Source organism: Erpetoichthys calabaricus, chromosome 11, assembly GCF_900747795.2.
Source record: "Erpetoichthys calabaricus chromosome 11, fErpCal1.3, whole genome shotgun sequence".
Classification (NCBI taxonomy): domain Eukaryota; kingdom Metazoa; phylum Chordata; class Cladistia; order Polypteriformes; family Polypteridae; genus Erpetoichthys; species Erpetoichthys calabaricus.
This window is the reverse complement of record NC_041404.2, coordinates 133,045,535-133,070,471: the sequence shown is the minus strand read 5'-3', so window position 1 is coordinate 133,070,471 and position 24,937 is coordinate 133,045,535. Positions and strand designations below refer to the sequence as shown.

Genomic DNA, 24,937 nt, shown 5'->3' with positions numbered 1-24,937 from the left:
GGAGGTTCCATCATGCTGTGGTGCTGTGTGGCTAGTTCAGATTCTGGGGCCCTTGTTAAAGAAGTGGGTCGGATGAATTCAACCCAGTATCAACAAATTTTTCAGGATAATGTTCAAGCATCAGTTGCAAAGTTACTACAAAGTAACGCAGGGGTTGGATGTTCCAACAAGACAATGACCCAAAACACAGTTTGAAATCTACAAAGGCATTCATCCAGAGGAAGAAGTACAGTGTTCTGGAAAGTCCGTCACAGTCCCCTGACTTGAATATCATTGAAAATCTATGGGATGATTTGAAGCAGGCTGTCCATCCTCGGCAGCCATCAAATTTAACTGAACTGGAGAGATTTAGAATGGAAGAATGGTCAAAAATACCTCCATCCAGAATCCAGACACTCCTCAAAGGCTATAGAAGATGTCTAGAGGCTGCAAAAGGAGGCTCAACTAAGTTTTGATGTAATACAGTGGGGCAAAAAAGTATTTAGTCAGCCACCAATTGTGCAAGTTCTCCCACTTAAAAAGATGAGAGAGGCCTGTAATTTTCATCATAGGTATACCTCAACTATGAGAGACAAAACGAGAAAAAAAAAATCTAGAAAATAACATTGTCTGATTTTTAAAGAATTTATTTGCAAATTATGGTGGAAAATAAGTATTTGGTCACCTACAAACAAGGAAGATTTCTGGCTCTCACAGACCTGTAACTTCTTCTGTAAGAGGCTCCTCTGTCCTCCATTTGTTACCTGTATTAATGGCACCTGTTTGAACTCGTTATCAATATAAAAGACACCTGTCCACAACCTCAAACAGTCACACTCCAAACTCCACTATGGCCAAGACCAAAGAGCTGTCAAAGGACACAAGAAACAAAATTGTAGACCTGCACCAGGCTGGGAAGACTGAATCTGCAATAGGTAACCCGCTTGGTGTGAAGAAATCAACTGTGGGAGCAATTATTAGAAAATGGAAGACATACAAGACCACTGATAATCTCCCTCGATCTGGGGCTCCACGCAAGATCTCACCCCGTGGGGTCAAAATGACAAGAACGGTGAGCAAAAATCCCAGAACCACACGGGGGGACCTAGTGAATGACCTGCAGAGAGCTGGAATCAAAGTAACAAAGGCTACCATCAGTAACACACTAAGCCGCCAGGGACTCAAATCCTGCAGCGCCAGACGTGTCCCCCTGCTTAAGCCAGTACATGTGCAGGCCTGTCTGAAGTTTGCTAGAGAGCATTTGGATGGTCCAGAAGAGGATTGGGAGAATGTCATATGGTCAGATGAAACCAAAATAGAACTTTTTGGTAAATACTCTACTCGTTGTGTTTGGAGGAGAAAGAATGCTGAGTTGCATCCAAAGAACACCATACCTACTGTAAAGCATGGGGGTGGAAACATCATGCTTTGGGGCTGTTTTTCTGCAAAGGGACCAGGACGACTGATCCATGTAAAGGAAAGAATGAATGGGGCCATGTATCGTCAGATTTTGAGTGAAAACCTCCTTTCATCAACAAGGGCATTGAAGATGAAACGTGGCTGGGTCTTTCAGCATGACAATGATCCCATACACACCGCCCGGGTAACGAAGGAGTGGCTTCGTAAGAAGCATTTCAAGGTCCTGGAGTGGCCTAGCCAGTCTCCAGATCTCAACCCCATAGAAAATCTTTGGAGGGAGTTGAAAGTCCGTGTTGCCCAGCGACAGCCCCAAAACATCACTGCTCTAGAGGAGATCTGCAAGGAGGAATGGGCCAAAACACCAGCAACAGTGTGTGAAAACCTTGTGAAGACTTACAGAAAACGTTTGACCTCTGTCATTGCCAACAAAGGGTATATAACAAAGTATTGAGATGAACTTTTGTTATTGACCAAATACTTATTTTCCATTATAATTTGCAAATAAATTCTTCAAAAATCAGACAAAGATTTTCTGGATTTTTTTTCTCATTTTGTCTCTCATAGTTGAGGTATACCTATGATGAAAATTACAGGCCTCTCTCATCTTTTTAAGTGGGAGAACTTGCACAATTGGTGGCTGATTAAATACTTTTTTGCCCCACTGTATCTCTGTTGGGGTGCCCAAATTTATGCACCTGTCTAATTTTGTTATGATGCATATTGCATATTTTCTGTTAATCCAATAAACTTAGTGTCACTGCTGAAATACTACTGTTTCCATAAGGCATATCATATATTAAAAGGAAGTTGCTACTTTGAAAGCTCAGCCAATGATAAACAAAAATCCAAAGAATTAAGAGGGGTTCCCAAACTTTTTCATATGACTGTAGGTTGTCAAAAGATCACCTTAAGTACTATATCTTGTAAGGTAAAAGGTGGTTTTGTAGGTATTGATAAAAATTAATCACATGGCATCCAGAAAGATAATCAAATTTGCTAAGTATGACATTTATTTTTTCATTTCTGCTAGTGACATTTTATTGCAATAACAAAGTTAATTTACCAGGTCGGGGTAAGCTTGCATTGCTGCCACTTTTCAATATGTAACACTCCTGGAAGTAAACAAATGAAAATCCTGATGGGCCACACATGCAGAGAGCTGTGTTCATTATTTTCATGCTTCATAGTTTAATCAGTCAGATGTTAAAAATTACTTATAAACATGACTTTTCTACCTACCTAATGTAAACAGTGGAAAATAATTTAGTTTATAGATCCAGTTGCACACTTCATATATTTTACTGGCAAAAAATAATTAAACGTGAGCAGGGCCTGTATCTATGTTAATGTTATTGCATGCTGTTGGGGCAAAGCAGTAATACCCCAGGAGTTTCTAAAATAACTGTAAAACTGGCAAAGTGAACAGTCATACCTGTTCATCATAGAGCAAATGGCTAGTGTTCAGTTTATATAGTTCCACATTTTACATCCTGAGGATGAAAAGACCTTTTCTAATTAACCATTTCACTATATAAATCACTATTAAATCCTAGTTGATGCAAAAAAATGTTTTTTTTTTTGTTTGTTTTTTTTTTGGGACTATATTGGTGCGATATATTTTGATTTAATATGTTGGTGGTTTGTTGGCAGAGTGGTTAAGACTAATATTTCATGGATCCAGTGTGTTGGGCTTAGGCTTGAACCCAGTACCTAGAGCTTTTTTTTAGCAATTGCTAGTTTCCCTCAAGTGTACATGGATTTTCCTCCCCCATTCCCAAAGACATACAATAGGTTACTTTGCTAATGAGCCAGGCATGCTGTTTTATTGGACTAAAGTTATTTTGCCATCTCTGTATAGGGCAGCATGGTGATGCAGTTATTAGAACAAATCTAACATTTAAAGATCCAATCCTGTACCCTGTGATTTTATGTTTGGAGCTTGCTTGTTCACTCCATATCTGCCTGGGTTTTCTTTCCACATGTCAAAGACTGGTTATTCTAAATTGGGATCTGTATGAGTGTGGTTGTGTGTATAAGTGAGCATAGTGGTTGACTAGCACCCTGTCTAGGTCTGGTTCCTACTTTATGTCTGATGCTGCCACTAAAGCACCAGCTCTCAGTGACCCAGAATGGTTAAAATGTGTTTAAACATTGTTACTTTTTTATGGTCATATATTTTAAATAAAATTCTGCCTTTTCCTTTCCTATTTCTGATATATTTTTTTCCTTTTATTTATGCTATTTTTTTAATAATTTGTTTTTCACTAACAATGGTGAATGGTTTTGAATTAAATTTTGCTATTGCACTTCTTTGCATTATCTCCTTGTCAGTATCTTAAATTTTCCTCGGGGAACAAATAAAGTTCTGTCTCTCTGTCTGCTTGCACTTTTTTTGGTGTTCTCTTTATATAAGGTGTGATACAGAGATTATTAGTGAGTTAAAAAGTGTTACTCTACCATTGTAACCTGTTTGGATGAGGGCTAATACTATGTATAAATGTTTGAAATGTTACTCTCAACTGCTCCCAAACCTATAATTTAAAAAGTGTCGAATTTGGTGGGTCAGCACAAAAATGGTCATATTGTGTACAATTCTGTAATTTATGCTAAAGTTTATAAAACACAAATGTATTTTGTTAAATGTTAACTTGAAAGTAATGTTTGTATTTACACTTGTTATTCTGTTAATGATTGTTGTTTTTTTTTCCAATTTTGTAACTTCCTGATTATATCACATTAAATATTTTGAAATGATAGACAGGTCACAGAATTATTTTTTAGGCAACATCCAGTTGCCTTAGGAGGCCAAGAAATATATTCAGCGCCTGCTGCTTTGATGGTTATAATTCTGCAATCCATTATTTACTTTGCAGGCTTCATTAAACTAAATTATCACTTGTGTAAAAGATTTTTTGAAATATTCTCTTCTTTAATTGCATTTATAACAGAAAATTCAGGCTGCCAAGGCCTTATGCATACATCGTGCTACTTTTGAAATGAACACAGGAATTAGTACACAGTAGGATAAGAGCGTTAGCAATGCAAATGTCACATTAGTTTCACAGTAGCATTGTGCAGAATTAGAGTACATGCTGGTAATGGTATATTAGCGTCGCAGTGGAGAGTGGACATTATGGGGTGATGGTATTGGTTCAACTTTTCTTTTAAAGTTGTTCAAGTTCAGGTGTCACTTATTTCTCTCTACCCTTCCCTCAAATGCTCCTTTGTAGCTTCTTGGTTTAACATAGTGTGTTCTTACATTTTGACCCTCATGAAAACCACAAAATATGGTTTGGGATGTCCTGCTCCATAAAGCATTAGTAATGACAAATATCAAAAAAAAAAAAAAAGTGTTGGCTAATTTTGCCTTCTCTACGTTGACACCAAATAACAATGAAATCTACCAAGGCATTTTTGAGATCTTGGGGTATGCAGTTTTCTATTGTAATTTTTTTTTTACTCCTATATATTGATATAGCAAAATAATAATAAGTTACATTTATTGAGTGCCTTTCACAAACCCAAGGTCAAAAAAAAAATTACACAGATGACAAAAGTTTGTAGAAGAGGAAAGATTTCATTTGAGATTTAAAAGTGCAGAAACAGGAGCAATCTTGGAGTAACTGAGGAAGAGAGTTTCAGAGTTGAGGTCTGAAGGATCTGCCTCCCAAGGTGGAGAGTCTGGTGCGTGGGACAGTAAGGAAATTACTACTCGAGGACCTGAGAGAGCGACAAGGAGTATAAGGAGCTAGTAGCTGAGTGAGGTAGAGGGGGGCAAGGTTATGTAGGGCTTTGAAGGTGAGAAGCAGAATCTTGAATTTAATCCTTGATGGAACCGGTAACCAGTGAAGCTGGGAGAGAACATGGGAGATGTGAGCAAAAGGCTTTGTGTGGGTGAGGACTGTAGCTGCGGAGTTCTGAATATACTGTAGCTTCTGTATAGATTTTGCAGGGAGGCCAATGAAGAGGGAATTATAGTAATCAATATGAGACATTATGAAACAATGAACCAGAGTTTGACCATCAGACAAGGACAGAAATGGACAGAGGCGGACAATGTTATGGAGATGATAGAATGAAATTTTGGAAAGAGACTTAATGTGAAGTTAAGTGATGAATCAAACAAAACACCAAGTTTTCTGACAACAGGAGCAAGTTTGACAAGTGTACCATCAACAGAAATAGAGAATTTGGATGCCTTAGAAAGTTGTCCTTTCTTAGTGGATACCTACTGCCCAAGATGTACTATCCTGCTAAATTTCAGCCTTTATGTTGCTAAATGGAAACTAATGTTTTTGTTGATGAATGAGATAATCAGTCAGTCACCTTTGCATTTTACACTATAATCCGAATTAAATTTGGATTTTGAATCCATCAAAACCACAATCACCGGGATAAACAAAATATTACAGAGGTAAGAATTTAGTTACATTTAGGTTGATATAAATTTATTCTCTTTGCTTTTTAATATATTTTTTGATGTTCTGGTTATTTAACCTATTAATTACTTGTAAGCAAGTGGCTAATAGGTAAAATGGCTGCCAATTACCAGCTGCTCAGCTCATTTTAGTTTAGCATTAAGCGATAAAGCAAAAAAATACAAATATTTCTTGTAAATCCCACACTACAATAATTTTCAGAATGCAAAATAATAAGAAAAGGCAGTAATTAAATTATGTGATCAATTAAAGGTAAAACTAACACACTGATTGTGAAATCTACAGTCACAGGAGGACACTCAGGACGGAACTTGAGAACCACTGTTCTATGTAATAGGTAAAGTTAAAATTCTTTATCAACTTTTTTGATGGGAGATTGTAAAATAATAGGCTTTTTTTATGGATGACAGGAGCCTTGGCAGGTTTTGCTTGGGGTGGTTTTAAGAATTTTTTTTTCTGTCTTATTAATTTTATACCCTTTTGATGTAACTGATGATAGGTTTTATTTCAGAGCATTTTTTGTTCCATAGAACTGACAGCTGCCAGATCTAATTTGGGGAATTACTGATTATGTAAGATGAATACAGTTTTTGTTCACCTTACTATTGCCATGTTTCAGAAAGTTTTCTGGCAATCAGGTATTTAGTGAAATCAAGGCATCAGAAAAGAATAAAGCTAAACAAATCGGTTTTTGAGCAATTATTTAAAAAAAAAAAAAAAAAAAAGTCCAAAATCTTTCTCCATCTGCAAATTTCCCCTACCCATACAACACCAGTTTTTTGTAATGATATCAAATATAAATTTTGAATGGGATGCTTCCTAGTAAAGTACCAATATAAAAATGTATATTTTTCTGTCAATGACTAGACTGAATCTATTTTCTTTGTGTGTGGCTTTGCCTAAAGGATATCATCTTTAGCTTCAGCTATATGAAGTTTAAGTCTCTTGCTTTATTTATAGCTACTTTCACAATAGCATTCTAACTCTTTTTAGGGGTGTTCATATATAATGCGAAAAGCACCTAATTTCACTATTTTGTGTGTCTTTAAATAATTTGGCTCCCAGTGGTTGGTTTTTGGTGAAATTTGGCGCACTTATTGTCCAAGGACATTTGTCTGAAAAGTTGAATCTCTTTCATCACATTAGTGCAATTTTGTTATTACTTAGCATCATATTGTGTAAGTTACATGATCTTTGTGACAGTAAAATTAGAAAATGCAAGCGACTTGTATAGATGAATGGAAAGGGAAACAGGCTCCCTAGGTATAACTTGAATACACTTTACTTGGTATCTACACTAAGAACAAAACTCACTGGTGCATTATTTGCAGATCATAATAATTCAATATCTCTCTGACACTAATTATTTGGCAAAGTGCCACAATAATATTTTATTTGTTGTTGTGTGATGCAGATAACAGTTTATCTTGAGATGTCAATATGGATTTTACTTCTGTATTGGGTGCTACTTTACAAATTTTATGTTTAAGAAATCTAAACTACAATTACACATTGACCAACCACACCCAGCAACCGACAGTATTATTAAATCAATCAGTACAATTTTTACATCGCTTCACACTTGTCTATGAAAACAGTTTTGGCCACCTAAAATGTATTTGGGCTTTGTTTTTACCTTTGCCACACACCTTATTGGTTATCACTGTCATTTTTGAATATGACTTACTATTGTAGAAATATTTAATTAACAAACATGCTCTAACGTTCAAAATGGTTACAGGGAAGGTTCCTAGTCTGCCTTAGTCATTTTGTAGGCCTCAGACCCCTTTTGCCAAAAGGAAGTTGTGCAATGATGTTTTGACAGTTTGTTCACTAAGCCTTTTTATTCTTATTTGCTTATTTATCACTAAGCTTTTTTGTTCTTTTTGAATCCTTAACACTCATATTCATAATTTACATGGATCATTTCATATACTCCTTTTGATATCAAATTGTGTTTATGCTACATTTGTTCTATAATATTTTCTGTTTTAACACATGATGGCTAAATTAATAGTTATGTTACTTTACTTTATGATCAACAAGGGGAAATTTGCTTTGATCCAGCCCAGAATATGACTTCGCTTCACTGATATAATAACAGTAGTCATATGAAGTTAGTTGTAGTTTTCCATTTTTTCTTCAGTTTAACTTATTGAATGGTTTTGTGTTTGTACAGCCTAACAAAGATTGGCTGATGTTATGGTATAGTGGTTAAGGCTTTGGATTTCAAACCCTGAGGTTGTGGGTCTCAGATCCCACTACTAAAGCTGCGTGACCTTGAGCAAGTCACTTCACCTGCCTCTGTTCCAACTGGAAAACCAAAAGAAATGTATCCCAATTCTATCTCAAATGTTGTAAATCACCTGGACTAAAGGCATCATCCAAATAAGTAAGTGTGTATGCAGATCAGCCACAACATTAGGACCACCTGCCAAATATTGTGTAGATCCCCCTTGCGCTGCTAAAACAGCTCTGACTCTATGAGGCATGTACTTTATATGACATCTCAAGGTGTCCTGTAGATTCTGGCACCATGATGTTAGAAGCATATCCAACTAGATGTTAGAAGCATATCCAGCACATCTCATAGATGCTCGATAGGATTGAGATCTGGGAAATTTGGAAGCCAAGTCAATGCCTTAAACATTTTGTCATGTTTCTCAAACCATTCCTAAACAATTTTTGCAGTGTGGTAGGGTGCATAATCCTGGTAAAAGAGACAACTGCCATCCAGGAATATTATTGCAATAAAGGGGTCTGTGTGACCTGCAACATTCTTTAAGTAGGTGGTACATTGCCCAGAGCCTCATACTGCCTCCTCTAGCTGGCCTTCATCTGCAGTGCATCCTGCTGCCATCTCTTCCCCAGGATCCTACGTGATCTAAAAGGAAATGTGTTTCATCTGACCAGGCCACCATCTTGTATTATTCCATGGTCTAGATATGATGCTCATATACCCATTGTAAGTGCTTTTGGCAGTGGTCAGCATAGGTACTCTGACTGGTCTGTGGCTATGCAGTCACTTACCCGCAAGCTTTCTATAATGGTCAGCATTACTTTTTTCAGCAGTTTGTGTGTGCTACAGTAGATCTTCTCTGGGTTTAAACTAGATGTGCCAGTGTTTATTCCCAAGCAGCATCAAGCAGCTTTGAGTGTTGATTGCCCTTCTTTGAATCACTTTTGGTAGGTACTAACCACAGCATACCAGGAACACTCCATAAGACCTGCTGTTTTGGAGACTCGTTCATCACAATTTGACCCATATATAAGTTGGTCAGATCCTTTCACTTGCCCATTTTTCCTGATTCCAACATATAACCTTCAAGAACTGACTGATTACTTACTGTGTATTTATATCCCTTCCCTTGACAGGTGCCATTGTAATGATATAATCCATGTTATTCACTTTACCTGTAAGTGGTTTTTTAATGTTGTGACTGATTGGTGTATTTACAGTATTATCATGATCTTTCTTCCTAAAAAAAATATCCTACCCTTAAATTGTACATTTGAAGCTGGAACAGCCATCTTGTAAAGATATTAGAGTCCCTTTTTCTGTAACATTACTATAAAGCATGAAGTCAGTACAGAATTGTATGCCACTAATGATCCACTGATATGTTGCACAGGGATAATTGATGCTAGTTTAAAACTAGAATCCCTGACGTCTACGAAAAAAACTTATAATCTCTGACCACCTTAAATTCCTTTGCACCTCTCCATCAGCGTCTTTTGTTTTGTAAATGTGTCGAGCAGCACAAACAGCAAGCAGCCTGCTAGCCCATCCCCAACTGGCGCAGCTGAAGTGAGACACAAAATTCTCAGAGCTCAAGTCTGTTTATCTGGCTGTGAAGAGCCTGGAATTGTGTAGGGTAGATAATACAGTGCATCCGGAAAGTATTCACAGCGCATCACTTTTTCCACATTTTGTTAAGTTACAGCCTTATTCCAAAATGGATTAAATTCATATTTTTTCCTCAGAATTCTACACACAACACCCCATAATGACAACGTGAAAAAAGTTTACTTGAGATTTTTGCAAATTTATTAAAAAATAAAAAAATTGAGAAAGCACATGTACATAAGTATTCACAGCCTTTGCCATGAAGCTCAAAATTGAGCTCAGGTGCATCCTGTTTCCCCTGATCATCCTTGAGGTGTTTCTGCAGCTTAATTGGAGTCCACCTGTGGTAAATTCAGTTGATTGGACATGATTTGGAAAGGCACACACCTGTCTATATAAGGTCCCACAGTTGACAGTTCATGTCACAGCACAAACCGAGCATGAAGTCAAAGGAATTGTCTGTAGACCTCAGAGACAGGATTGTCTCGAGGCACAAATCTGGGGAAGGTTACAGAAAGATTTCTGCTGCTTTGAAGGTCCCAATGAGCACAGTGGTCTCCATCATCCGTAAGTGGAAGAAGTTCAAAACCACCAGGACTCTTCCTAGAGCTGGCCAGCCATCTAAACTGAGCGATAGGGGGAGAAGGGCCTTAGTCAGGGAGGTGACCAAGAACCCGATGGTCACTCTGTCAGAGCTCCAGAGGTCCTCTGTGGAGAGAGGAGAACCTTCCAGAAGGACAACCATCTCTGCAGCAATCCACCAATCAGGCCTGTATGGTAGAGTGGCCAGACAGAAGCCACTCCTTAGTAAAAGGCACATGGCAGCCCGCCTGGAGTTTGCCAAAAGACACCTGAAGGACTCTCAGACCATGAGACAGAAAATTCTCTGGTCTGATGAGACAAAGATTGAACTCTTTGGTGTGAATGCCAGGCATCACGTTTGGAGGAAACCAGGCACCATCCCTACAGTGAAGCATGGTGATGGCAGCATCATGCTGTGGGGATGTTTTTCAGCAGCAGAAACTGGGAGACTAGTCAGGATAAAGGGAAAGATGACTGCAGCAATGTACAGAGACATCCTGGATGAAAACCGGCTCCAGAGCGCTCTTGACCTCAGACTGGGGCGACGGTTTATCTTTCAGCAGGACAACGACCCTAAGCACACAGCCAAGATATCAAAGGAGTGGCTTCAGGACAACTCTGTGAATGTCCTTGAGTGGCCCAGCCAGAGCCCAGACTTTAATCCGATTGAACATCTCTGGAGAGATCTTAAAATGGCTGTGCACTGACGCTTCCCATCCAACCTGATGGAGCTTGAGAGGTGCTGCAAAGAGGAATGGGCGAAACTGGCCAGGGATAGGTGTGCCAAGCTTGTGGCATCATATTCAAAAAGACTTGAGGCTGTAATTGCTGCCAAAGGTGCATCGACAAAGTATTGAGCAAAGGCTGTGAATACTTATGTACATGTGATTTCTCAGTTTTTTTTTTATTTTTAATAAATTTGCAAAAACCTCAAGTAAACTTTTTTCACGTTGTCATTATGGGGTGCTATGTGTAGAATTCTGAGGAAAAAATGAATTTAATTCATTTTGGAATAAGGCTGTAACATAACAAAATGTGGAAAAAGTAATATGCTGTGAATACTTTCCGGATGCACTTTATAGTTATTTGGAACACATGTATGTCATGTGTGTTCTGTGTCTACAACGATCCGTGTAAATGTAGGATGACAGAAAATGCAAGAAACACAAGAAATGTTGAACAAATACCTAAAATAGAAACTTTTTTCATGTTCTAGTACTAACAACGAAATTTTGACATGGAGTGTATAATGTGTGAAGACTGATGTCCAAATATCAAATAAACACTTTCACAAAAGGTACACGTATAACAAACAAGCGTGCTTTTATTCAGGAATATAACTGAAGAAAAAGAAATAGGGTTAGGGTACAATCCTGACACGACTGCTTGACTGGTGCAGAGATAAAAACTGCTGACTCATAATCAAGAGGTCGCAGGATCAAATCCGGGCACTCTCTAGAATGACCATTTTGAGTAGTGAGATGCTCTTATTGTTACTATTGTACAATTAAATATACATTTCATTTGAGTCTGTAACAACCAGTGTAAATTTATGCTACTACTTCTAAAGATTAGCTTTTTTTTTTTTTATTCAGTTTTATTCTCTGTCATGTTCACGCTCTCCCTGATCTAACAGTGCAGTTTTCAGATAACGACATGGTATAACAGAGGTGAACTTGGATGAGGATCAGGGTTCTACATCAGAGAAAGAAGACAGAAGCCCTCCCTGCAAGAAACGTCCAGTCACACATAAGAACAATGCAGCTGCACCAGGCATAAAGGCGAAAGATGGCACCGTTTGGATGCAGCAACAGGTTAGGCATCATCCTGCCAGTCAGTCTGTCCCACATGTGTCCTTCAACGAAACACAGGGCTTACAGAGCTTACCAAGGTGTCATGCAACGTTCTGTTTGTGGTTATGTTTTGTGATGGTCTTTATGTATATGAAAAACATGTATATGTTACTTATATAAAAGCCACATTGAATGTTATTTTCTTTGATTTATTTACTTATCTTCCTACAGTGTAAAGTCACAACTAGACTGCAGAGCTTCATGTGTTTGATCGACACGGGCATGCACACAAAGTATATGTGTACTGAAGTGACTTTAGCTGCAGGTAGAAATCCTGTCACACTATACACAACTGTGTTTGATCTTATTCAGGAAAAGATCCCAGTCTCCCCACGGGAGAAAGACTTTCCGAGACTAAGGTTATAAAGCTTATGAAACAATTTCTGGACAAAGGCAGCACCGTAACAACAGTTGCATAGAGTGCGAAAGGAGCCATTACCATTATTCCTTTTTGTCACTCACAATTAACATGTTGTATTTCAGAACTCTATCTTCATTAGTAATTCAGTACCCGTGTAGGTGGAGTTCAGACGTATTTACGTAGCCTTTGCCAGCTTTAATGTCTTCGAATGACTTAACTTATAGTTTTCATGGTTGTTCCCTGTTATAGGTGGGCTTTATCTAGTTGTTAGAGAGTTACATGAGTCACTGGAAACTAGCATTCTTACATTCTCCAATCTATTAAAACTAATTTTTAAAATAAATTTCTCTCTGGATCACTTTGGAGATTCTCTGTTTCTGAAACATATGGTAAACATATGGTCTAGTCATTCTTTCCTACTAACTGATGTTTCAATACTTAGGACCTTCACTCTTTCTTTTTAATAGTGTGCATTGTGTTTTAAATTGTTTATTTTCTGAGTTGTAGTTTTATACCGTTTAATATTATATTTTTGAACAAAAAGCCTAATAGTACATTATATTGCAATCATTCCTGGATTCCCTAAAGTAACAATCAAATACTTTATATCTTAATCTGTGATCTTTTATAGACTTTATCGAATTGCTGCTTACGGAGCCAAAATTACTGAGATATGATATTTAGTCCAGTCCAAGAATTAATGTTTTTACTCTAAATCTGTCATAATTACCTATTTGCTCTAGTGCAGTATCTCATATTATTTAATCAGTAATCATCCTTCATGTGGTAGTAGAAATGCAGTCTCTTTAAAATGTATCTGAGAGCATTCAAGATCCTTTAGTCATCCTCTGGATTATCTCAGGGTATTCTAGGGGTGACCTTTGTTGGGTCAACGGTGGAATTCATTTGAGGAGGCTAATTCTACAAAACCCAGTGTAGTTCATAATTTGCTTTGTATCTTTGGCACTTCTTGTAATCTGTTATAACCTGCTCCGAACTTGTATAAAATGTAAGCTTAGAGTTTGCTGAAGTCAAAAGAGACAGCATTTCTACTTTTTCTAATGGCTAGTTTATAATCTTTACCTAGGCCACAAATGTCAAAACCTGGCATGAATGTAAGGATTTAACAACTTAAATTACATAATCATTGTTTTAGTGGTGACATAATTTGTTTAACATCCTTTATTTCATTTCATTACCAGTATGCTTGAGTAGAGAGCCACACTAACAACAATTGTATCACTGCACTATAAATCTTAAATTGCTGAAGATGAATGCCTGAAGTTAATGGATGCAATGTTTATGCCTAATTTGTTGATTTTGAACTTAATTAGAATAGCTAAATAAAAATAGTGATTCCAGTTAATGTATTTTTAACCATAAAATATATACTGTAGCAAATCCAACTTGCAGCATTAATATTAAAAGTTATATCTGGTTGAGTTATTGTGACAAAGAATCCTAAATTATAATAAAAATGTGATGAGAAAAAAAATCGGGACTAATCAGTAGAAGCCCAATCAATGCAACTCTGGTATCCCTCACTGTGAACCTTTTGATGAGTGTTTCATGACTAAACTTACTGCTTGCTGTCAAGATATTCTGTTTGCTTGTCCATTTTTCATACATCTGTAGTCATCCACAGTTTCCCAAAGATGTTTTTTTTCATATAACTTCCCTGCATACCTCATCTTAGCCACCTTTGGCTGTCACACATCAGCAAATAGAGTTGTTTTACTCTCTGGAGGTTCTACTAAACATGTATCAATGTTTGTGCTCTCTCAAAGTCAATGAGGTGTTTGTTTTCTTCAAGCCATTGTACACGACATAGTCAGCAGCTTGCTTTTTTCAGTGTGTTTATATAGTACACATACTTAAACATGATAGGATATTACTTGATTTATTATCTCAATGACCACACCTGCGTAGAAACAATTGCTTTCAATTTACAGGTGCTGGTCATAAAATTAGAATATCATGACAAAGTTGATTTATTTCAGTAATTCCATTCAAAAAGTGAAACTTGTACATGAGATTCATTTATTACACACAGACTGATGTATTTCAAATGTTTTTTTCATTAGTTGTCAGTTATAATCATCAAAATTAAAAGAAAGTCCCAAATTCAGTATCTCAGAAAATTAGAATATTGTGAAAAGGTTCAATATTGAAGACACCTGGTGCCACACTCTAATCAGCTAATTAACTCAAAACACCTGCAAAAGCCTTTAAATGGTCTCTCAGTCTAGTTCTGTAGGCCACACAATCATGGGGAAGACTGCTGACTTGACAGTTGTCCAAAAGACGACCATTGACACCTTGCACAAGGAGGGCAAGACACAAAAGGTCATTGCTAAAGAGGCTGGCTGTTCACAGAGCTCTGTGTCCAAGCACATTAATAGAGAGGCGAAGGGAAGGACAAGATGTGGTAGAAAAAAGTGTACAAGCAACAGGGATAACCGCACCCTGGAGAGGATTGTGAAACAAAACCCATTCAAAAATGTGGGGGAGATTCACAAAGAGTGGACTGCAGCTGGAGTCAGTGCTTCAAGAACCACCACACACAGACGTATGCAAGACATGGGTTTCAGCTGTCGCATTCCTTGTGTCAAGCCACTCTAGCCCAGGCGAGACGCTTCTGACGCTGTCTCTTGTTCAAAAGACAAAAAGGACTGGACTGCTGCTTTCTGATGAAAGTAAATTTTGCATTTCCTTTGGAAATCAAGGTCCCAGAGTCTGGAGGAAGAGAGGAGAGGCACAGAATCCACATTGCGTGAGGTCCAGTGTAAAGTTTCCACAGTCAGTGATGGTTTGGGGTGCCATGTCATCTGCTGGTGTTGGTCCATTGTGTTTTCTGAGGTCCAAGGTCAATGCAGCCGTCTACCAGGAAGTTTTAGAGCACTTCATGCTTCCTGCTGCTGATGAACATTATGGAGATGCAGATTTCATTTTCCAACAGGACATGGCACCTGCACACAGTGCCAAAGTTACTAGTACCTGGATTAAGGACTATGGTATTCCTGTACTTGATTGGCCAGCAAACTCGCCTGACCTTAACCCCTTAGAAAATCTATGGGGTATTGTGAAGAGGAAGATGCAATATGCCAGACCCAACAATTCAGAAGAGCTGAAGGCCACTATCAGAGCAACATGGGCTCTCATAACACCTGAGCAGTGCCACAGACTGATCAACTCCATTCCACGCCGCATTGCTGCAGTAATCCAGGCCAAAGGAGCCCCAACTAAATATTGAGTGCTGTACATGCTCATACTTTTCATGTTCATACCTTTCAGTTGGTAAACATTTGTAAAAATCCTTTTTTTGCATTGGTCTTAACTGATATTCTAATTTTCTGAGATACTGAATTTGGCACTTTCATTAGTTGTCAGTTATAATCATCAACATTAAAAGAAATAAACATTTGAAATACATCAGTCTGTGTGTAATGAATGAATCTAATATACAAGTTTCACTTTTTGAATGGAATTACTGAAATAAATCAACTTTGTCATGATATTCTAATTTTATGACCAGCACCTGTATTTGTATTCCTGATTCACTTGGTTATTTGTTACATCAGTTATCTGTATATCTCAGCTCAGTGTGCATTTTTTAGAGATGAGCTGGAGAATATTGCTAAACAGTTTATTGCATAATGTGTTTTGAAAATGTGTGAGCAGGATTCCTGAAGATGGTGTAAAATGTGTCAGCTTCTTCTATATGGAATAAAGTTAATCTGTTTGGTGAGGTTAGAGTTTTGGACTTGCAGGTGACTGGTAAAAAAATTATAGACGCTTTCCTCTTTATTTCTTTTAAATGTGCCTCTTGGCCATTGAAAAGTTTATTCCAACTTTGAGAGGAATTCTTGTGTGTTTTGCGTTACCTGGGAAATTTTATTATTCCAAGATCACTGAAAATGAATGAAAGGAATTTGGGGGCACACCAGGATAAATTTGTAGGGAATGATTAGGTATGCATAAGTTACTTAGGAAACCTGTCTAAGCTAAGTAAGTAAATGTAAATGAAAGGTGGACCAAATAAACAGGGAAACACATAAGCTTATTTCCTAGATCCTGTACAAATCAAGTGCATTGGCCATACTGTTGTGTCTGAATTGTTTTTGTAGATTATCTTTTCCTTTACAGGGCGGCACGGTGGCGCAGTGGGTAGCGCTGCTGCCTCACAGTTGGGAGACCTGGGGACCTGGGTGCGCTTCCCGGGTCTGCTTCCCGGGTCCTCCCTGCGTGGAGTTTGCATGTTCTCCGCGTGTCTGCGTGGGTTTCCTCCCACAGTCCAAAGACATGCAGGTTAGGTGGATTGGCGATTCTAAATTGGCCCTAGTGTATGCTTGGTGTGCGGGTGTGTTTGTGTGTGTTCTGCGGTGGGTTGGCACCCTGCCCGGGATTGTTTCCTGCCTTGTGCCCTGTGTTGGCTGGGATTGGCTCCAGCAGACCCCCGTGACCCTGTGTTCGTATTCAGCCGGTTGGAAAATGGATGGATCTTTTCATTTACACAAATAAACTGTCATTTTGGAACAAAAATCTCTTATAATAGCTAATTATAAATTGAGTTAACATGTCATCTTCTCATTTTCTGGTAGTGTAAGTCACTAATGTGCATTTAATGATATCTAAGATTTTGTTTCTGTTTAAGGGCTCATGATAGTATAATAAAGATTGTCATTCTTATGAACTCTAAAGCTGATGTACAGTATGCTGTTTCATTTTTGTAATTGAATTCCCCTTATTGTAATAAGAAGCATGCCAGATGAGAGTTTTGCTTGCTCATCTAAACATTTGCTGAAAGGTGGAACTTACTATTATCATGGTTGCCAAAGCAATTAAGACTAAGTATATATTAGTGTATCTTGGCTTTAAAATTGTGATATATTTACTCTAGATTCCTGTTGTATTCAAATCAGAATATAATTGTATGTTTAGAATTATCATTAATTATAATAAGTATATAACTATAATTTTCAATTCAGTTTTTTGATATTTTTGGGTTAATGTATGATAAGAATATGTGCATGTATAATATGCTTATCATTAGATTAGTTTTTCAGTCTATTTATATAGTACTATTCATAGAACATACCATGATAAACTGTTTTTAAACAGAATAGTTACACATTTCAAAATAAACAATAAATAACAGCAGATTTGATAACATGTGGAGTCAATGAACAATCTATGAAACAGTATGGCAGAATTAAGATTACTAGAGTTGCTACAGAAAAATATAATAAGAATACAGTCGAGTCAGTCTGATTGACTTGCAAGCAAGAAGAATTGAATCTTTAGACATGATTTGACTGTCTACTTTTCTTCACAAACAGACCTAGGGAAAGAGTTAGAGGAGGTATTAGTGACAAAACGGAATAAGAATTCACTAACAGTTTCAGAGAGTTTCAGTTTATTCTTTAGATTTTTTTTTTAGAAGGATGGTTTCAGAAATCTGAAATGACATATAGATTTGTGGCTTGCAATTCCTCAATCTTCTAGCAGATTTCCATGTTTTAATTGATCCCCCCACCCCCATGTTACTGAAATGGATTATGTCACTTTACTTACTGTTGGTTATCCTTTGTAATTAAGGTACACATAATATGTTAAAAATGAATATATGCTACTTAGGTTTAGTGTAGCATAAGAAATCATGATTACATTTATTCAGTTAATCAACTGTTATTTTATAAGCTTTGATAATTTTTTCTTCACTGAGAATCATATTAAGTGGGAGACAGGATTGGAAATGAACAAATGCCTGTTTGCGTTTTTGAAACACTATCAAGCACACATTTGGGTTTATATTCCGATCTATATAAAATGTTTTCATTTTTTTCCAAAGTACAAGCAAATATCCATTTACATTGAATACATTTTTTTAAAATTTCATTCATGCTTATGCTGGACCTTTGAAATTTTAAAATGTTGATCAAAATATGTAGTAGCCAAATATCTAATTTTTATTTTAATTAAATGCTATTCTTTACTAATGGTTTAATAGCTGAATATTACTTTGAGGATTACACTGTACAATTGTATTTCCATTTGTATTGTGTCTTGAGAAAGTATATACTGTTTAAATCGGTATAGAAGAAACTGGTAGAATTTTTTCTGAAAGTGCTCTCGATGAAAGGACTTTTGATGTTGATTGCAGAATAAAGCAGGTTGTGATAACTAAAAGATGCAATATTAAATAGAGACGAATTGATTTCTGCCTTTTAAAGTTGTTGTCACAAGAAAAGATTATGTGCCTTAGGTATAGTGTATATCTATCTTTGATAAGCACCCCATGGCTTCTACCAGTTACTAGAATAAATGGGTTTAGTTGTTCTCAAACTCAGTCCAGGGGGACTTCATGTTACTGCACGTTTTTGTCTCAGTTTCTAAATTAGTGAGACCTTTTTTTTTCCTCTAATTGGTCTTACTTAATTAGCTGCTTTTTCTCTTTTGCATTTATAAAACGTCTAGAAATATTTTTGTTTTGTTATGTTTTTAAATTCTTAACTCTTTGCCTTTGTTTTCCTGTTAATTTGCCTTTTTTCTTTGTAGTTTGCTACCTAATTGGATCATCTTCAATTAATTAATGGATTAAATGACCAGAACACCTAAAACAGCAGAATTATGATGATAAAATCTTTAAAACAGGTTTAAAAAAAAAAAATTACACAAAAAATAAACACCACTTACTCTCATGCAACATTGATAAAGTTAGTTTTGTAATTTATACAGTATGTTAAGCCTAAAAAACAGAAACTCTGAAATCACAGGTTGCATAATTAGCCTAGGAGGCCAAAACAAAAAGAAGTAGGTTGGAACAAAAATGTACAGCCACATCCAGTTCCCAGTGCTGAGTCTGAACCACTGAACTTACTGTATTATTAATAGCATTTAATTAAATATATTTTTTTCTTTATTCAGAATTTGATTTAGTTTTAGACTTCATATGTTGTTGCATTATGTCGTCTCTGATGATTGGTTTGTTTAATAATGTACTAAATTTCTGGAAATTATACTTGGGAATTTCATACATCGTGATGTTCTTTCATTTCATATACTACTTGAAAGAAGTACTTGAAATTTTTCATGAGTTTTACTACCTTTTAAATATGGACTGTCATGTCCATATCTCATCATGTCTGTTTTCTTCACTCTTCCACACCTTAACTTGACTCCTACACTGTGAATATTCTGCTTCAATATGTGGTGTAGTGGGTCCACAGCTCAAGTTAACAGGGCCACTTTTTAAATAAATAATTGCCTCACTCGCGGCTTAGCGAGGGGGCGTGGTGTGTGTGTGGCCAAGTGGTTCCCGGGGGAATTTGTGATGCGGTTGGTCTTCACTTAAGTGCACAGGTGAGGAGTCATCCGCATCTGTAATTGTTCCCGGGGGCTGCTGATTGCCACATCTAATCCACGTCCCGTTGATAAATAGAAGCATGAGGCGGCTAGGGAGAAAAAAGGAAAGAAGAGAAGAATGGAACGGTGGTTGCAGAAAAAATGCCAGCCGATCTGCGAGGCTGAGCCGGGTCCGTAAAAGGTGAAAGGGGCGGGCGCATGGCGCATAGCCGATTAGCCACGCGGTCGCGGGAAGGTAAACAGAGAGCCCTTAAAGCGGCGGCGGGCGGGACAGAAGCAGGCAGGCAGACACAACGATTCAATCCACAAGGTTTATAAAATGAAATATATACATATAATAAATAGAAATCAATCAACAATCCAAGAAAAAAAATAACGTGAAATAACTATATACAATAAATATAACATGAAATCAGTGTATATTAAATAAAAGTCAAACAACAATCCAAGGAACTATAAATAAATATCAAATAAAAAAAAAATAACCAACCAGTAGATGAAGCCCAAAATTAAAAAAGATTGTCAAAAAAATAAAAAAAAAAGTAAAAACAGCTTGAAAAAAAGGAGACAATATATAAAGTGCCAGTCATTTGCAAAAAAAAAAAAAAAAAAAAAAAAAAAAAAGTAAAAACAGCTTGAAAAATGAAGCAGGCCTCCCTTTCTGCCAACATATAAAATGCCAGTCATTTGTAAAGATTGTAAAAAAAAAAAAAAAAAAATTAAAAAAAAAAAAGTAAAAACAGCTTGAAAAAAGGAGGCCTCCTTGACAATTATATAAAGTGCCAGTCATTTGCAAAAAAAAAAAAAAGAAAAAAAAAGTAAAAAAAGCTGGAAAAATTTATAAAAATAAGAAAAAAAAAAAAAAAAGAAAAGCAATGTATGGGCCCATCTACTGATTAACAAAAATTGTTTAGTGGCCATCCCCCCCGGCACGATTTTGCTTCGCTCTCCTCTTTTCCTCCAGCCACTCCTGGACACTTCTGCCGGCTGAGGTGGAACAAAAGGTTTCCCTCCCAAAGCGGCTGTGGCCGAACTCTTTTGTTTTAGGACGGCCACAGCGCTGGCAAACAAAGGCCTCCACTTTTTTTCTTTGTTTGGGAGGGATACCTTGCTGTTGCGCCAGCTCCTCCGCCTCCTGTTTTTTCTTCCGCCGCCAGGCAGTGGTGCGGGGTACTGAAGGTTGTGCCGGTGGAGGCGGAGAAGCGGCAGTGTCAGCCGGCGGGAGGAGTGGCTGGGTGGCGGGTGCTTCTTGTGGCACGGGGGGGTGGCCAACAATTGGCGGTGCCACATCCACGGGGCCCCGAGTTCGCTGCGTCGCCTGACCGGACAGGTCAGGCAGGTCCGAGTATTCATGACATGGTGCAGCGGACTGCTCGGGGCCCGTGGGACGTGGCCGTACGGCAGGGGTGGGCTCCGAAGCAAGGGCCGAGCTGGATGGCAATGGCACGGCCATCTCCAGAGCCCGCCGTACCAGCTCCCTGGTGCGAGTGAGGTGCCTACAGGGACAGAAAGCAAAGTAAGTCAGGGTGGGAGGGAGGAGAGGGGCATGGTGGATCCCACTTGTCCAGTGTGTACTTACCATTGTGCCAGGGTGCGCTGATTGAGGAGGAATAACTGGATACGTGTCTGGGCCATGAGTACCGGGTTTGTAAGGATGTTCTCTTGGATGCAGATATAATCCCGCATCACAGCTGCCCAGCGGTTCACCCTCACGCCGCAGATGGTGGTTCCTTCGGGGTGAATCCTGGACAGCTCTATACAAACGGCCTCCACAAGGCGGCTGATGTTTGGCATCTGTGCGGCTTGGCCGCCTTGGCCGACCATACACCTACAAAATTCGGGGGGTGGGTTTTTGAGAGAGAGAGAGAGAGAGAGAGAGAGAGAGAGAGAGAGAGAGAGAGAGAGAGAGAGAGAGAGAGAGAGAGAGAGAGAGAGAGAGAGAGAGAGAGAGACAGAGAGAGTCAGTCAGTCAGTCAGTCCTGCCATTGATATCCAATCAAAAGGAAAGAGGCAACGCCAAACAGGTTGAGCACCTACCGTCGCAAGCTCTCCACTCCCGGTGTGACACTGGTCTGCGAGTGCTTGCGTCGGAACCTCCCCTTCACCAGTCTTTCCTGGTGGCGTGGCGGGAAGCGAACCGGGGCCTTGTCGCCCTCCGGCAATCGTTCCCAGAGAGCGACAATCTCCGCCACTTGCTGCTGAGTCACGTAGGCACGGTGACGCAGCGTCATGAGACTAGAGGCCAGGTTGACCACGTGCTCGTAACCCGGGCCAGTGTCAGCTCCAAGGCTACTCTGTTGGAGAAAGAGAGCGAAAGTGAGAAAGGGGAGTGAGTACTCATTGGATATTCCACAGGTATATCACGACTCGTCGGGAGAGACTTACTGGCTCGTGGGACACCCTTTGAATGGCCTCGTCTCCAGGGGAGGTCTCCTGGTCGGCTGGCCCAGACTGTGAGGCGCCGATGGCAGGTTGCGACTGGGACTTGTCAGACGACGGTTGTCGGGCGAAGTCCTCCTCAAGGCCGAAGAGGGTGTTTTCGAGATGTTCTTGTACTGACCCCTCGTTCTCTTGGAAGCCCTCGTCGACACTGTCGTCGTCGTCTGTATCAGTCCCATCCGGAGCGTCGGGATCCCTGCCCATCACTTCCTCCAGCACTCGACCGGTCTGCGAAAAAAGGTACTGGACGCCGATGAGCTCACCTGTGAAAAAGAGGGAACTGTTTTAAAATGAAAAGGGGGGGGGGGGAGGGAGAGAGAAAGAGAGACAGACAGACAGACGGCTCGACGCCCGCCTCACCAGTGTACTTCGCAGGCCGGGTGTGATCGTCAATTAGCTTCGTGCGATATAAAATTTCACTCAGCTCATTGACGGTGTGCTGGAGTTGGCCACTGTAGCAGACCATATCACGGTCTGCTGCCTCCACTGCTTGTGCCGCACGGTCCTCGTTCCACCGCGCCAGGCCTTCCAGCAGATAGGCCTGAAAGTGGGCCGCGCTGGCTGAAGTGCCTGAAAGACACAGTGAGTGAGTGAGAGAGAGAGAGAGAAAGATAAAAATGCAATGCCACCCACTCCCTTGCACAACACAGGTCACAAAGAACAGGTTTCTGGGCACCCTTACCAGGTATGAAGCGGTCCAGATGCAGGTGGAACGACTCCAACGAAGTTGAACCTCGCGCACACCTGAACACCGGCAGCGTCATCCCCCCTTTGACCAGCTGCCCGGTCTGCATGTACAGGTGCACGCCGGGTGGGTCCTGGATGCAGTGGAGGTGGCGCCTCTGTGTTTTCCAGATGTCCTGGATCTTAGCGCGGTCCAAAAGCGGGATACCCATGGTGTCAGTGGCGTCCCCGAAGGCCTCCAACATCTCGTCAATGAGCCGGCCAGTCTCCTCCGCCCCGCGCGTGCGGCGGCGGCAGTGGCGGGCCAGCTCCTTTAACGGGATGTTTCCCTGCCTGGAGCCTCGGGGACCCTTCCCCGCCTCACCAGCCTTGGCCTGTCGCAGCCGGGCGACGTCTCCCTCGTCCCACTCAAAAATGCAGAACGAGAGACGCGCCATGAAGAGGCTGTATAGTGGGTGGCTCTCCGTGGTAACACCCGCCGCGAAGCGTCGCATCAGGTGCCACACGTCGAGCCGCACCACTAGCTGATCCCACTGATGGAATAAGAGGGACACCTTGGATGGTCCCCCGTGGGAACAGCAGTCTCGGTCCACATAGAGGACCAGAGGCGGGGAAACACCGGCATCACGGTATCGCCGCATCAGCCCGGTGGCCATGGGGTACAGGCCAGCACCCTCGGCTGCAGTGAGGACGCTGATTAAGACCTGGCCGTACTCATTCCCCACGTTGGTCACCCAGGCTGCCGTTCCTGCCGCGGCACCAGCAAGTTTCTTGGTCACCTGAACGATGAAAGGGAGAGTGACGGTAAGCTGGAAGGAAGGAAGGAAGGAAGGAAGGAAGGAAGGAAGGGATGGCGATATTGCTCACCTTCTTGGTTGAGTCCATCTTCAAGAATGAGCCAAAGATGGAGGTGATCCGGGCCTTGGTCTCTTCTATCCTCGAAGCCACCTCCCTGGCATAGATGGACAGCAACCACTTTACACCGGGCACCGGGGTCATCCGTGGTGGTCGAGGCGTAGTCGTAGATGGCTCGGCACCCGATGTGATGAACTTGGTGGCCGCGAACATGAACTTTCTGGACCGCTCCAACCAGGACTTGACGTGCTCCTCGAGCAGATATTTGCGCAGCCGGGTGGCCCCGTTGCCCAGCGTGCGCTCACGCATCTGCCCGATGAGCTTTTTGTCGCAGGATAATCTGTGTTGAGACAGAACAGAGACGTTAGGACTGCCCGTGTGTGCCTGTCTACCTATGGAGAGTTGACCCAGCCATCGGAGACTCCTTGTCTGACCTGTAAGTCAGGATAGCTGGAAAGTCATCCAGGTGGGTGCAGTGCAGCTGATCCAAGACATCCTGCGACCAGCCCGCCACCTTCTTCTTGCAGCGCCGGCACTCCAGGTACTCCGTGGCCATAAAGTACCATCCGTCTGACTCCAGGACCCTCCGGACGGTCCTGTAGAGTCCGGCTCCCGACAACCTGTGGCTGCACACCGTGCAGGACAGCTTGTAGCCCCACATGCGGTACGGCATCCACAGGAAGAACGGGCGCTGAAAAAAGGTGTCGGGCGATGTCGGGGGCTGGAGGTGCACGTTGCGGGGGCCGGGAGGATACCACCAAAGGCGAAGGTTGGACGTCAGAACAGGCTTTCCATCCTTGCCCCTGGTGAAAAGGGCCCGACTTACCCACGCATGCTGTTCTTTGGGTAGGGAAGTCCTCCAGCCCTCGGGTAAAAGTAGCTGTGTGTGTGAGAGAGAAAGAAAGAGAGACGGCATGAGCAAGAGAAAAAGAAACAAAAAGAATCAGACAGGCCCTGTTCCTTTCCCGGCAATGCAATTCGAACAAACACATCCTTTTAACTCACCTCTCTCCTGGCTACAGACAGCATTTGCGAAGGCTGCTTTCCCGGATCAGCCGTCGGTTGGGAGCGCTGGGATGGCACAGGCCCTCCACTGGTTGCAGACTGGGAGGTA

At 40.5% G+C, this 24,937-nt stretch overlaps 2 protein-coding genes across 2 annotated transcripts in view; one reads left to right on the top strand and one right to left on the bottom strand.

Annotated features, from left to right (window-relative positions):
• Positions 1 to 24,937, top strand: part of mad1l1 (mitotic arrest deficient 1 like 1) — a 936,602-nt gene that overhangs the window by 159,101 nt on the left and 752,564 nt on the right. The gene's annotated exons all lie outside the window — the stretch shown is intronic.
• On the bottom strand, positions 21,234 to 24,754 carry LOC114649590 (uncharacterized). The gene is made up of 7 exons (XM_051933627.1): positions 24,258 to 24,754; positions 23,836 to 24,163; positions 22,967 to 23,747; positions 22,645 to 22,854; positions 22,231 to 22,547; positions 21,883 to 22,139; positions 21,234 to 21,673 (listed from the first exon to the last, which is right to left on the bottom strand). Exons 1-7 carry the CDS (start codon positions 24,737 to 24,739, stop codon positions 21,421 to 21,423), a joined length of 2,628 nt encoding a protein of 875 aa, XP_051789587.1. The 5' UTR covers positions 24,740 to 24,754; the 3' UTR covers positions 21,234 to 21,420.